General features: G+C 45.9%; 1 protein-coding gene across 1 annotated transcript in view; it reads right to left on the bottom strand.

Moving 5' to 3' along the window:
- Positions 1-15951, bottom strand: part of LOC125357095 (prolyl endopeptidase) — a 95605-nt gene that overhangs the window by 18523 nt on the left and 61131 nt on the right. The window contains exon 10 of the mRNA XM_048353756.1: positions 13148-13251. Within this exon, the coding sequence (XP_048209713.1) occupies positions 13148-13251 (104 nt within the window). The remainder of the gene's footprint in view (positions 1-13147; positions 13252-15951) is intronic.

Raw genomic sequence — 15951 nt, 5'->3', positions numbered from 1 at the left:
AGGAGAAACAACGTTTTTAAATGGCATTTCACTAAACACCTTTACAAATGGAGCAGCCTAGAGTCTGGTCCTGAAATGCTTCTAAGCTGAAAAGTAATAAAATCAAAATTAACGCTGGCTGAAGCCTTTAAGAGATTATATATACTTTTTAAGGTCACAAATTTTCAACTTCTTACTAATAAAAATTATTTAAGCTCTGACATTTTCTGTATGTGTAGCCTTATCCTCTATTAATTTAGCAAAGCCAGGGCAGGAGAGCTTTATGGCTCTTGAATTGTTTAGCTATGGTAATTTACAGCAAGAGCTTGCACCTGCTAAATTAAAAAAAAAAAAAAAGGCAGAGATACTTGAAATCCACTGTAAATCCTCATTAGCCCCTAACTACATTTGAACCACTTACTTAACTGCAGTAGAAAAATAAAACCAAAGCATAGAAAAGACAAACTCTGGCCAGAATGTTTATTAATAGAAGAAAGCTGTGTAGCTTAGCTAAGTTTTTGTCTTGTCATTATTCACTGCCTAAAGGGGTGGACTATTAGACTACTGAAGAAAGGTAAGCTGTTAGTGAGGAGCGAGTACGGAGGGTTATGCCATCAAGCAGTTCATGCTGGCATGGTGAGATTACACAGGACTGTAGAAAGCCAACTGTGGTTCTCAGTTATGTCCAAAACCAGCAGTAGGGTGCAATTACTTTTCGATTGTTTGCACATTCAGTGGCAAATTACCCTGCAGGAGAACACTGTGAAAAGCGAATGCACATACAACTTTTTGAGAGTGTATGCGTATGTTCTGGTACTGGGGCTTGAACTCAGGGACTTGTACTCTTGATTTACTTGCGAATGGTTAGTGTTGGACCACTGGAACCACACCTCCATTCCATCATTTTGCTGGTTAATTGCAGACCAAGTCACTTGGACTTTTCTCCCTGGGCTGGCTTCAAATCACAATCCTCCAGGTCTTAGCCTCCTAAGTAGCTAAAATGACAAGTGTGAGTCACAGGTAACTGGCTACAAAATAACGTTTTATTGCCAAAATTGAATGAGCAAACTACTGAAAAGGACTTTAGAAACAGCCCATCATTTAAACTCACATAAGGTGCATTTTTTTGCTAAGGTTTAATTTTTAGCTGGGGCCCAACACAGAAAGGTAACCCACCAGGTCATATGGCTTGTAAATGATCAAGTCATTGTGTGCTCTGGGTCTTGGGCATTTCGATACTGTGCGAATATGCTTGTAAAATTCTTGGGGACAGAGACATTTATGTGGACTTCAATTGGATAAGACTAAGCTGCTTCTAATCCTCCGGTCTGAGGCTCTCAAACAATATAGACACAAACCATCAAAACAAACCCTCTAGGTGAGAAAGAAGCTTAAAGAAACCCATCCTGGCTGGTTTCAAGTGATTTCAGGGATAATCGTTAGGAAGCCCAGGAATACCACCATGCCCTTCACTTCCCCACTGGGAATTCTGAGGCCAGATGTGCACAACATCTGGCTGGCAAGGCAGGCCATTAGAAAAAGTAACAGAGGGTCTGGAGTACCATCCCAAACAGCTGCTGGGAAATAACTCAGCAGGGAGGAGGCAAGAGCAGGAAAAAAAATGGGAAGGGGGAATGAAGGATGAAGGCAAAAATCACCAAGTGCAGAAATCCTGCAGTGAAGATAACAAGAAACAATTTCGGTTTGATTTATAGCCTAAACTCAGCTTAGTAAATACTGTTTTGTATTTGTGCGGTTAAAAAAAAAAACCCACAAACAAACAGCGCAGGAAGCTTATCAGTGAATCCAGTTTTACCTTGAGCACCTCTCATGACGAAAAGGTCTAGGTCTATTGCCTTGAAATGTTTCTAAACAGAGAAAATATACTTTTAATCACAGATACTCCTTTTCCTTCTTAGGAGTAACCAAGAAAAATGAAAGCTGGAGATGAAGACTCGAACCATGCTCATGGAAGAGCTCAAATAGAACACTACGTTCTGCACTGATGATCGATGGCGACTGGGATGGGAGGACACGAACCGTCTGACGGATGTGGAAAACTCAGTCAGGGGCGTGTGTGGAAACACCTACCTACAAAGCCAGCACAAGGAATACCAATCCCCCCACTTGGCGCATTTTAGGTTCACTGCTCCACTGAGCCTCTTCCCTCCACTGCTACCTGAGGGTCCTCTCCAGCTTCATTCCTGTTAAAATGCTCAGAGGGAATCCTATCACAGACGGGCTCCTATCCGGCTGACTTCTCTGCAGTGCCACGCCATCCTCCTTGGGCCCCCTCTCCCTGGCTTCCACAATGCAACCTTTCCTGGCTTCTTTTCCTTTTCTTGGTACTGGAAGTGTTCGTATTCTCTTGAGACCTGCGTCTCTGTTTCCCTCTTTTTCAGTTTGCAGTCCTGCCTGTGGGTTCACTGACCATCGAAGCCTCTGTCAGCCTCCGCAGCTCTCTGGCTGGGGATCCTACTTCTGTGAGTGCCAGCTTCTCGTCACCTGTGGAGGGGCAGTGTGGGCCTGGAGGTTCTAACCTGTCACCCTTTCAGGCAGCTCTCCTGCCACGGGTTCTGGCCTGGCTTTCCTGTTGACTTGCGATGCAATATGTTCCTACACTTGCCTGCAGTCTAACCCCTCCCCAACCCTGGTCCTTCCCCAGCTCCTTCCTAGAAAGCCTCCTTTCAGAGCATCTGAAATTCTCGTCCTCCTCTGGGCTACCCCAGAAACTCTTAACTATAACCTAGAGCCTCTTACCCCTGTAAAATTGCTGGAAACATTTGATTACATTCCCATTTTCTCTAGTAAACTATATTCTTCATGACCAACTCAGCCAGGTAACAAGGATCTTGCTTGAAAAAATGTGTGTGAAGCAATTATTTTAAGCAATCCTGTCACCCAGTCATTCACAAACACATACTCAGTTGAAAGGGATATCTCCCTTGATGGTTCTATTTTGCTTAAATCAGAGTTATTCAGCGTAACTCTTACTGTCTTAAAAATATCCTTTGGCTGGCTCTTCAAGAGGAACTTCACTTAGACTACTCAAGGAAAGACATTTGATAGGAAAAACAAATAATGAATAGAGTTAAAATAAAAACTTGGTTTGATTCTCTAAAAGAAAGAGTATTATTTCTTGCTTTAGTCATAAACTATGACCAAAATAGTATATTTGTATGTGGTGTGTGTGTATGGTACTGGAGTTGGAACTCTGGGCCTTGGTGTTTTGCTAGGATACTTAACCTCATCCTCTAGCACTTTATATGCTTTAGTTTATTTTCAGGTGAACTAGCCCCTGACCTCCAGCTTTCCAAATGGCTAGAATTACAGACATGTACTACCATTCGTACTGCCACACTGCAGTTTAACCCCAGGGCTTCGTTCTTGCTAAGCAGGTGCTCTACCACTTGAGCCATGCATCCATCCCTTGCCCAAAATAATTCTTAAAGACTGGATCACACACAAAAAAATTCCACAGAAGGAAAATTAGTAGTAAACATTTATCTTCCGGTAGTACGTGTTTTGAGTGGACAAAAGCAATTACCCCCGGAGAAGAGAGGGTACAATAGAAATATTACAGTACAGAGAGGAAACGCTCCATTTTTATAAGTCTTTGTCAACAACAAGATTTTATTTCTGTGTCTACCCATCAAGACCTCTTTATCATTCACTGTTTATATGTGTTTGCTCTGTGCCCCAGGGATAAGAGCAGTGAACAAAACTGCATTCTAATGGGAAGACAGACAAATACATAAATAAAAGAAAACATAACATCAGTTGCAATAAGAGCAAAGCAATGAAGGGACAATCAAAGCAGATACAGGGTAGAAGAGATGGGGAAAGGCGGCTACATTACAAGGCTAGAGACAGAAACTTCTCAGGCATGCAATGAAATAAGGTGGAGGGGCCAGGAGGAATGGGCATTATTCCACACAGAGGTGGGAGGTGTAGAAGGGCATGTGTGTGAAAGCAAAACACAGAGGCCAGTGAGCCTCTACTGGATGATGGGGAGAGGCTGGGCTTAGACTGTAGGGGGCCTTTGTGGGCATTATTAAAGCTAGTCAGTAATCATAAAGGACATATTATGTATCAGGGTGCCCCTTATCTGATGAGTCAATAGTAAATAGTCACTTCCTTCTTACCCATGATCTCAGAATGGCTGCACTGCCTGCAACATGACAACCTCAGTGTAAAACTATCAACAATGAGATCACTCATTCACCAGTGAAACAGGACTGCAGACACTCAATAATGGGGGGGGGGGGGCAACATGTTTATACAAGGCAATGTCACCCCAAGGAAGGAGTCTAGTAGATCACTTTCAGCTTCTTCTAATGATGGAGAGCACTGGATAAAAATCAGTCTAGCTGGTGTTAGACAACCAATGGCCAGAATGGGAGGTGTTACCTCAAGTCAAAAGGACTAAGAGCTAGCAGGGATATGAAAGAGAGAGAGAGAGAGAGAGAGAGAGAGAGAGAGAGAGAGAGAGAGAGAGAGAGAGAGAGAGAGAGAGAGAGTGTGTGTGTGTGTGTGTGTGTGTGCATGTGTGTGTCACAGGCAGGTCTAGAGTGAAGGGTATAGGGCTCATGTTGATGTCTGACAAACAGGATGCAGGAACGTGATAAACATCTCTGCTGTGGGCCTGGGGATATTAACTCAATGACACAGCACTTGCCTGGGATACTCAAGGCCCTGTGTTTGATTTAAATCCATGCAATTCTGGAGTAACTTGGTAAGTAAAATGACCCAGCCAATCCTAATGGAAAAACCAACCAACCAATCACACAGGAAATCTAATCCAAGAAACAGAAATTGCCAATGCCAATGCTTATATTTGAATTTTCCTATCCCTAAACTGAATATTTAACCAAAAGCATACCTACTACAAGGGCTTCTTTACTTGGTATCTGCTCTCTCGCCCAGCGATTATTTCCTTTCCCTGAATTGAAATAATACAGTCTGATGAAATCTCCCCCCCCCGCCCCCGCTTATAATGCTAACCTAGATCTCTCCTGCGAGCAGAGAAATCTTACCTCACAGCTGCAATACCCACATGTACAGAGATCCACATGGCAGAGGGAAGACCCAGGACGCCCTCTGGGCCCTAACTGAGCAGAAGTGAGGAGGAGATCTTCAACACTTCAGAATTAACACAGGCTCTAGTTATCCATTCAGCCCAAGTAGATGACTTAAGGTTCTCTCTCTTGAGACATTAACCAAGGTAGATGATACAACTTTTTCAAGAGTCTTAACAAAGCCATAATGGCTTACACCTGTTTCTATGGGAAGACCCCCCTGTCCCCCAAACTACAGTTGTGGGCTACACTCTCTAGAGAAGCTGGCACTGCTCAGGGAAGCTCACCTAAGTTTCTCTCTGCAGAGGTGAGGCAATGTAGAGCAAAAGGGAGACAAGGAAAGAGGTCTCAAGAGAAAGCATGCAGGAAGGGGAGGAGAGAAGAGGAAGAGATGAGATTGGAGAATGATGGTCATGTAGCTTGGCTTTGGGTGAGCCCAGAGCTTCCCAGGGAGGAGGAAGCAGCGCCGGGCAGGGTTGGATGAAAATGCTCAATTGTCCTATTTGAGTTTCATGCATTGAAAAGGCTGTACAACAACGTGTGAGTTCTCTTCCCAGGCCGGGGTTTAGTGACTCTCAATCACAAGATTATAAATGGAAAATTTTCCCTCCCTTCTTCACAGTCCAAGGGCAGTTGTGCCAGCAATAGTTGTTCCTCCAGGGAGATAATGGAATATCCCTAGTTCTGGCTCTATTTTTACTCACCCCATCATCCATCCACCAACAATGTAACTCCAGGTGGAGTGGAGAAGAGGGGAGGGGAGGGAAGAAACTGTGGAGCAGGAAGGAGAACACACTAAGCTCCTATTATCTCTTCTCTCCTTTTGCCCTAAAAGACAAAGTAGCGCAGGAAGCCAAAAGCAGTCTACACCCGATCACCTGAACCATCCCCGTGGTAATCAGGAACGGCACTGACAGGAATGCAGAAGGTGGGGATTATGGCCTGGTTTCTCTTGCCAAGCCTGCCCCGGCAGTGGGGGGGATGGGGGGCGGGAAGGGAAAAATCTAAAAGTCTGCTAAGAATTCTGTTCCTGGCTGTCCCTAGATCGTATTGATTCTTTGGCAGCGGGAGGGGGGGGAGGGGGAATCTAAAAATCTGCCAAGAATCCTGTTCCTGGCTGTCCCTAGATCATATTGATTCTTTGTCTAACATCACCCACTTAGAGGGCAGAGGGTCTGAAGAGACGCTGGGATGGGACTTCCTCTGCCAAGCAGAGGAGAAGCCCTGTCCAGAAGCTGCGGCTCACCGTCTCTGCGGGGTATGGAGCAGTGATCTCAGGCGACTTTCCAGAATACGTCTGTGAGTGTTTTTCTCACTTGAGCACCAGCAGTAGGACGTAGATGACAATAGTGGGAACATATGTACTTAGGTTTTATTTTGTCTCCCAATACTAACTTTTAGATGGGGTTTCAAGATGTCACGTGGTGGCCGAGTTCAAGCCCCAAGACTGTCACCAAAACAAACAAACAAACAAACAATCCCAGGCTCACAAGCATCTGCTTTTAAGGTGCTTCTGTGTTTGTTGTGGATGTTTTCTGCTATCAACAATTACGATGCCTGAAAATTCTTTTTTTTTTCTTTTTTTGGTGCCAGTGCCGAGACTTGAACTTAGGGCATGGGTACTGTCCTTGAGGTTTTTGTGTCAAGGCCAGTGTCTACCACTTGAGACACAGCTCTATTTCCCACTTTTTGATGCTTAATTGGAGATAAGAATCTTCTGCCTAGAGTGGCTTTGAACCATGACCCTTGGATCTGAGTCTCCTGTGTAGCTAGGACTACAGGAGTGAGCTACTAGCTCCCAGCTCTGATCCTGAGATTTAAGTACCTGGCCACCAGGTGGCAGTGGATAGTTGAGTCTCAGAGCCTACACCAAGAATCCTACAGCATACCTGTTCACCTGGTGTGGAAAACAGCCCTCCCTTCTTGGATAACAGGGTCCTATTTCTGTTCTAAGCAGGACCATACTTTCCCTGAGATTAAAATCTAGATCTTAGTAAGTTCTCACAATGCCGTGTAAAAGATGTCACATGCCACCTTGTAGCAAATAGCCTCAGAAGCCACCTAACATGTTGTCACCTCCCTGTGGGATGAGAAGTGGATGGAACAGGGCCCCAACCTCAGCCATTTAGAATCATGAGGTAAAGCTGCAGCGGGATGCCTGGGTGGCACAGCAGAAAGGCCCTGGAAATTCCTTGCTCCTGTGGACACGGCCTGAGATGGAGCCCCTGCCCTTTTTTTATATGAGAGGAGAGGAGACCCTCTTCTTCGATCCACAGGTGTCTTAATTTTATTTTTTCCTTGCTTACAGTTGAACCCACACTGACAAACAGAGATGGAGATTCTTCCTTCCTTTTCCTTCTTCCTCCTCCTCCTTCTCCTTTTCTTCTTCTTTTGGATACTAGGTCTAATGAAGTTAGCCCAAATTGGTGTCAGACTCGCAGTCCTAGTGCTTCAGCTTCTGCATCCTGTGATTATAGGGATGTACTGTGTGTGTGTGTGTGTGTGTGTGTGAACTTGGACTCATGCCTCAACTTGTTTGCTCGGCACCACTTCGGCCACACCTTATCCTGGCTTTTTGTTGGTTATTTACTAGATGGGAGTCTGCTAAGACTTTTCTGCCTGGGATGGCTTCAAACCACAGTCTTCCAGACTTCAGCTTCCATACTACTGAGGCAAAGCCAAGTAAGTCTCCAAAGTGCTGGACTAGTTAGTGTGCCATGTGCCACATCCCACATGCGCTAGGACAGCCAATGGTGGGGCTTGCTTTCCTGGCACATGGGCCAGGACAGCCAATGGTGGGGCTTGCTTTCCTGGTATCTCCTCCAGGATAGTCAATGGTGGGGCTTGCTTTCCCTGCCCGTTCTCCATGTTCTAAGCTCCCAAGCATGGTTCAGCCAGCGTCCTGGTCCCACCACCATGTGCCTGCCATTCATAATGGAAACAGGACCATATCCTCAGGGCAAAGTTCACAGTCTCATAGGAGCTCAACCCAGGGGGAGGCAGAGGGGGATGCGGGCCTGTGGAGCCAGGGAGCGTCTCCCAGTTCTGTTGTATGCTGATTTCATAAGTGAGCAGGGCTCACACTTCTCCAGGCAGCCGCGTGAGTTACCTACATGGTTCACATATACATTCTCAGGCTGCTGCAAAAAGATGGTTTCAAACTGCGAAGAGAAAGTATACATAGTAGCGGGGAGACCACAGCAACTACAGAACTAGGACTTTACTAAAGTAATAAGAAAACAAAGACTTATGAATGGTAATGGGATTTGAACTCAGGGCTTTCTGCTTGCTTGCCGGCTGCTCTACTGTTTAAACCATGCTTCCAGTCCAGCATTTGCTGGTTAATTTTGGGGACAGAGTCTTGCAGACTTCTGCCAAGGCTGGCTTCTGATTGCAATCCTCCAGGTCTTAGCCTCATAAATAGCTAGGATTATAGGTGTGAACTACTTGCCTCTATAGTGAGTCAAATCACTTTTAACACTGCTAATCCACAAAGAAGAGGACAAGAACACAAACATGCATTCTGAATATAACACTGGATCCTCTATCCAGCACTCTTACATGGCATAGGCAGGTATCTGTTTATGCAAGAATATGCCACTAGGAAACATAATAAATAATATAAATGCTTACATAATACCTTGTTGGCACAACTGATTCCATTCCTGGCAATTTCCTGATCATATGTAGGCATTTAATAAGTTTTTGCTAACGATGTTCCCCATTCACTTTTCACTAGTGTGCTCTGAAGATTTCTGATCAATACCCAATTACATGAACCCAATACTATAGGAAAAGATTATTCTAACTGAGTGAGGTGGCACACTCCTGTAATCCTAACTCAAGAGATGGGGCAGAAGAATGGGAGACCCTAGTCTCAGATACAGAATGGGACTCTGTCTTTAAAATGCAAAAAAAAAAAAAAAAAAATCAACAAAAACCCCCAACCCCCACTCAACATCACTAGTTCAAAGGTCAACTCATCAAGCACGAGGATGAGTCAGTGTTCCCTGGGCATGGAACATTAAAATACAAATTAATGTTCACAGAACCTGCTCTCTGGATAGCAAAGTCTGTAGGTTAGCAATCAAAATCAGTTATCACCAAGTTTAACAACAACAAAACCCAAATCTAATTTAAGGTGGGGCAGGGGGTAGAAGCCATCGCCTGGTGCCCAGAGCATCATCTAACTTTCTTCCGCTTAGCTGGAAGGCAAACCACTTTCCAAGTCGTCTTCATGTTTCACTTGTGCCCAAACCAGGGGATCTTCAGAAAAGGAAAATCCCTGCAGAGTGTAAGAGGAACAAAGGCACTAAAGTCTGTATTAAGTACGTATAATTCTCACTATTGTCCTTCTAGAATTTAAACTGCTTTCCTCCATGAGTATGGGTGCTGGATTCTACCAATTCATTTTGTCCTTTAGAAAACACAGAAACTGTTGTGAACCAAGTACCTACATGGTCTATTCGGCTAACTGTCCTTTTCAGCTCTATGGATTTTATCTTTCGTTTTAGTAGGAGGAAAGCCAGTCTGTCAGATGACTGAACAACCAGCCGCCGAAGCCAGACCTCTGTTCCACTGGGCTGTGATGATGCCCAGTGCTAAGGACACAGCGAAGCCCCTCATGCAGAGCCCAGAGGCGAGATGCTTCTCTCCACATTGCTACTCGGTAGACTCCATCTTGTTGGGGATTCATCTTGGCCTTAAGGGGGAAAGGGCGAGGAGAGTGCTCCCGAAACTCCGCCCTTCCCCCAGCCCTGGGGCAGTGTGGAAGTGAGCCACACCTATCTCCTTCTGGGTCCGGAACCAGAAGGGGTAGCTTTGAGACCATCCCCTACCTTGTGCCAGCCAGCACACAGGGCAGTACTATGGGAAGTGACGTTAGCCCATGAGGGAGGTCCTTGGGAGCTGCTCTCTGATGGACAAGCTCGCCAGCCCATCGCCAGCTCATGCTCAATCCTCGTCATCACTACTATATCACTGTGAGCCCCTCCCGAATAAACCGGATTGCTCTCTGAAGCGTCTCCGAGATCTGTCTGCGCCTGGCTTCCTTGGTGGGTAAGGAGGGAGGAAAAGGGGATCTCGTTCGGCCACGTGCACCTTAGGCTAGCTGTGTCCCTCGCTCCACCTTGGCCACCTGCCGGTCAGGTGCCCAGGGGAGAGGGTGGAAAGGGGAGCACTGATAAGGGAGTAAGCTTAGCATCCCCGCACCAGGGAAGGTAAATCTAGCCCGGTAAATCTAACCATCTTGTAGAAAGGCAGAGGCCGTGTGTGAATGAAGTGTGTGGGAAAACCATGGGACAAAGGCTGAACCAATTCAACAATGATACTCACTAGACACTATGCTGGAAATAAACTTCACAACTCGGGGTGGAAGAGAGGCTGGCGGGGGGGGGGGGAGTGGGAGAAATTGAGGGAAAGGATAACACTGTTCAAAAAGAAATGTACGCATTACCTCACTTATGTAAATATAACCCTTCTGTACATCACTAACTTAAAAGAAAAAAAACCTATCAGGAATCTTAATCATGAAAACACTGTTCCAGAGCCCTGTACACAATGGCCAACAAGGCTTCTTCTGGGTCTTTTTTTTTTTTTTTTGCCAGTCCTGGGGCTTGGACTCAGGGCCTGAGCACTGTCCCTGGCTTCTTTTTGCTCAAGGCTAGCTAGCACTCTACCTCTTGAGCTACAGCACCACTTTCTGTTTATGTGGTCTTTTCTGTTTATGTGGTGCTGAGGAATGGAACACCAGGGCTTCATGCATGCAAGGCGAGCGAGCACTCTACCACTAAGCCACATTCCCAGCCCCCTTCTGGGTCTTTTAACATTCACAAAGGAGATAAATGCAAAGTCCAGATTACAGGAGGAAAAAACAAAATCCAGCATCTTTTTCCAAATTGCTGTGGGTTTTACCACACACTGCTAGGTTGCCTACGTTTTCCATCCACGTGCAAACCCCTCGGCAGAGCCTTTGTGTGCCAATGGCGGGTCCCCTGATGGACACAGCACAAAGAATCCCATCAAGATGGCAGCACACAGTTCCGCTCAGCCACACTGAAGCTCAAGGGCACACCATGACCCACAGCAGATCTCCAGTCCACACAGACACCTGCTGTGCCGCATTTATAAATGACGTCGCCACATTAAGAGGCGGCAACGAGTTTGCCATCTTTAAACACTATCATTATCAGAGCAGGAGAAAGCCACACAGCCTGACAAGAGAAGCAGCACCCACCCTCCACACTGAGAAGGAGGAGGGTATGGCCCTGTAGGAGACTACCTCCTGACACCCAGGTGCTGTCATGGGCCTTTCTTCCCCTGTGTCACTGGGCACCAACTGCAGGAAGGTGGAGAAGCTCCACAATAGACATGAGAAGATCTGAGACCTTCTGGGCAACCCGCCCAATCCAGGTAGGGGCTGCCTGAGAGGCCGTGGCATTACCAGCAGGCACAGGGCCGTCTGCCCTCTCGGGGGGACCGAGGCAGATACTAAAAACAGACCACAAGGAGACCCAATGTGATGGACGACAGGGACCCATTTTACAAACGTGGAGGAAAGGAAAAGCAGCAAAGAGTGATACCCTCAAGGTGAACAGATTAATAAAGCCTAAGTGAATTAATGACCCCTGGTTAACAGAACACTATAGGTCCCCACAGGAAATCCAGACAATAGCTCACCTACCCAGTCAAGCTAACAAGAACTCAGCCAAGTGGATACAGAAAACAAACTAGCAAGAAGTCAGACAAACGAGGTAAGAGAACTGCAAGGGTGTTATATTTATTTCCACTGAACAAAACAGATTTCATTCAACCTGCCAGACCACATATATATATTCAAAATAGTCCTAAAGGAATCCTGACCACTAGATAAGAGCCCCATTTTACAGATGAAAAGTTGTGACAGGAGGGTTGTGTGGATTCCCAGGGCCTAAGAGCACAGGCCAGATTTTAGGCCAATCCTAATAGTGCCTCTTCACAAAAGCCCAGTGTTCCGGACTTTAAGTACACAAGTGAGGATTCAGCCAACTTTTTCTACACAAGCCAGAATGGTGACATACTTTAGGCCTTGCGGGTCATGCCATCTGTTGCAGCTCGGTCAGATGGCAAATTAGGCAGGATTCATGTCAATATACAGCACAGCCATTGTGCACTGAGACACCAGGGCAGCTGGCCAAAAAACGATTCCTGACACCAAACAGGCCGGGACACTGCAGCTCTGGGCCAAACTCAGTCTTCTACCTTTTTTTTTTTTTGGTAAACAGAGCTGTATTTATGCTCTAGATTGGGCTCACTGGAGAGGCTTAGGCTATTTCTAGCCACATTCAAAATGCTCAGGTTTCAAGGAAACCACTTTAGGATCCTTCCAGATGCTTGAATCCAACATCTGTCCCAATCTTTCTTCACAAACCATGTGTGACTCCTCATCTATGGCCTGTGGCCAGGCCCCTAGGTTGAAGTGCTTGTTAACTGCCCGGTGTCCTACTGGTGAGCTCTCACAGCACAGCAACAGAGTCTTCATTATTCATTGTCACCAATCAACTGGGGATTCAGATGCTAGTACCCTTGGGGAGCCTAAAAGATGATGGACTGGGACACGGAGCCTGAGCTTGTGGAGAAATGACCATTCATTGGCTCATTCATCTGTTCACATACGTTACTGAGTAGCTGCCAAGGCGAGGCAGCAACATCTAGCTTCCTTAAAACGAATGAATCACAGCATGGGACCAAATGCTTCCCACACAGCAAATCTCAGAGAGACCTGAGCTTGAACACTACCCATTTTCCAGCAAGCAGACAGTAACACCTGTGCTGCTCTAACAGCTACTGCAACAGGAGACAAAGAACTCTGGCCTCCTGTGGAGAACAGAAGCCGAGGGAGCAGAGCCCATGAGCTGAGAGGGCAGAGGTGGCTCACAGCTGAGTCCAGAGCCAAGCTTGGCTCACTGCCCGGAAACAACAGAGGCTCCAAAAATATTTGTGGTATCACCGTGGATTTCCTCGGCGGTTCCCCACAAGGTGGAGGGTGAACGGTTAGTAGATGAAAGTGGCATTTTCTAACTCCCACAGGAATGCAATCAGTTTCTCCATACCTGGATTGTCTGGTAATCCGATGCATCGATTCCCTTCACAGTCACCTCGCGGAACACTCGGGGCTCCAGTTCCTCTTTGGTGAGGTCACAGTGATAAATGATACCTAGATAGGGAGGAAGCCTGAGGTTAGCTCACAAGACTCACAAGATGCCAGAGCAACCAAGCCCCTAAAGCTGATTGACACTGGAATAAGAGGGGGTCTCTACTCTCAGCCATGGGAAGCCAGCCTGGCATGACAAGCACCATATAAGAGCGCCACCTCCCTTCTATAACACGAACCCAAGCAGATACCATACAAGAATCTGAAGCATTCTGTAAGTGAAAGAAAAGGTAAAATACCTAACTGTGGAAACAACAGACTTTCTCCAACCCATCCCAGGTGGCTTAGGAGTAGAAGTCAAAGAAAATGGTGAACTTCTTCTGGGGCCTTCGACCCTGGTTGACAGAAAACCCCAATGACTTGCCTATAGTCAACCACTAGCTAGGGGTCTCTTGAACAGGTTCCTGAGCTTCTGCTACCTACCAACCTAACACATCCACAGACACCCACGTGGATAGCCATCACAGGTCAAAAGTGGTCAGTAGTGACTTCAGTTTTGCTTTGTCAACTTTGATTATCCAGAAATTATGCACAACACAAAATAATGACTGTACACCAAGAATCCCAGCTCATTTAACTACTGATTAAAATTCTACTTGCTGGATTTAATGCTACTCTCCCACACTTAAGAAACAAAGAAATAATAAGTAAATGAGTCATTAATTTCCAAAAACAATGGGACTTCTGGTGTTTATGAAACAAAATCAGTCAGAGGAGCTGGTATGGAAACAGCACCTCCCTACATGATACTTTTAAACACAAGCCGCTGAGGATAGGAAATTGGTTTGGTGATCCTAGTACTTGCTGGAAACCCAGACACCAAGGAAGACTCCCACAGGGCACATTTAAATGGATTGATCATGGATGGTAATGGTGGCTCGCTCTTTCTTCTCATTCCTGTGTGAATGTACTTCACTAGTGATTGGAAAACAACACTCTGCCCTCCCCCCACCCCACCCCCGGGCAAGGGGTAATGCTTCTGACTCCTTAGCAACAGTGACAGCTAATCTTTATGAATGTTATTTCCATTTTTCCATTCTTGTGCTTATAGATTGTTTTAAGGTTATTATAAAAAGGGCATATGACTAACTCTGTCAGTATGAAGATGCATAACATAAGGAACTGGCTTTCTTGGTTTAAGTCACACTTGGATATTTGTTAAAATATACCTTTATATGTATCTTTACATGTAAGGTATACCCTAAGAGCATGCAGCCTGATTCATTGCTATACTGAGCTGAATACTATCCTTGCCTATGTAAGTGCAATCTTGAGAGCAAAAGGCTACATGAGATTTTGAGTACTGGTACTCAGGTTTCACATTTGCTAGGCATTTGATCCAGCACTTTGAGCCACGCCCACAACAGCACTTTTGGCTTTAGCTATTTTTCTGATAAGGTCTGGAATTTTTACCCAGGCCATCTTTGGGTCATGATTCACCTCCCCAGCCTCTGCATAGCTGGGATTACAAGTGTACACTACCATGTCTGATAGGCTCATAACTTTTTGTGGGGGCTAGTCTTAAATGATGATTCTCTGGATCTCTGCCTCCAATGTGGCTGAGATTACAGATGTCACCATACTCAGCTCTAAATGTAAACTGACCAATGCAGCTGGTACTCCCTACAAACACATACAGCAACAAAACTCTCCAAACAAAAAGAGGACAGAGTTCAGATCAAGCACCAAGCCCATGCCATCTGAGCTCCTGACTCGCCACAACAGTACAGCAAATGATGAACATGTTAGAAGCCAGAATTCTTTTTTTTTTTGGCCAGTCCTGGGCCTTGGACTCAGGGCCTGAGCACTGTCCCTGGCTTCTTCCTGCTCAAGGCTAGCACTCCGCCACTTGAGCCACGGCGCCGCTTCTGGCCGTTTCTGTATATGTGGTGCTGGGGAATCGAACCTAGGGCCTCGTGTATCCGAGGCAGGCACTCTTGCCACTAGGCTATATCCCCAGCCCCAGAAGCCAGAATTCTTAAAACAGTGGCCTCACAATGCAAATGTCCTAGTGCAAGACAAAGAGGGGAGATACCCTGCATGCCTGTCTATCTAGCAAGGTTGTGACTTCAATTCTAACTGGGGAACCAATGAATACAACAGGACCTAGTCACCTGACCCTACGGCTCCATAAAGGAGGCAGTGTTCAACCTGAGGGTACCACCACTTAGTACTTGCTAAGCACGCATCCATCTGGATTAGCCAAGGTTAGCCCACTGCAATTCACAGCACCATGCTGACCTAAATGATGCCTGTGTCCCAGTTGCTTTGGCTCATGTGAAAGAACAAGGAAGGTGTGGGGTTGGGAAGAAACCACTCTAGAATCCAGAACAACGTAAGACTGGTGGGGTGTTCTTCAAGAAGTAAATTTCAAGGTTCAAGAGAACTGATTATGGAAGTTCCTTAAGGCCAGAGGAATGCCTGGCTTTAAGATACTTCTGAGTGGACAGTGGTTTGCTTTAACAAGGCCAGGATGGAGGCAGGGAGGTTAGCGGGCCTGGTCTCAGAGGAATATGAAATGAACTTAAGAGATAGGAGGAACCCAAGGGATAGAGCACAATAGATAGGTTGGGTTTATAGGGTTTTGATGTTATTAAGGAAGCAAACAAAAAAGCCCAAACCACGTTGAGATCAAGTCTTTGTCTTCCTCAACAGTTTGTGGAAGACTTCTCTAAGATTTCTCATTCCTGCCTCCCAGAGCCA

This window comes from Perognathus longimembris, chromosome 9 (assembly GCF_023159225.1).
Source record: "Perognathus longimembris pacificus isolate PPM17 chromosome 9, ASM2315922v1, whole genome shotgun sequence".
In the NCBI taxonomy this organism is placed as follows: domain Eukaryota; kingdom Metazoa; phylum Chordata; class Mammalia; order Rodentia; family Heteromyidae; genus Perognathus; species Perognathus longimembris.
This window is presented reverse-complemented; position numbering and strand designations above follow the sequence as displayed.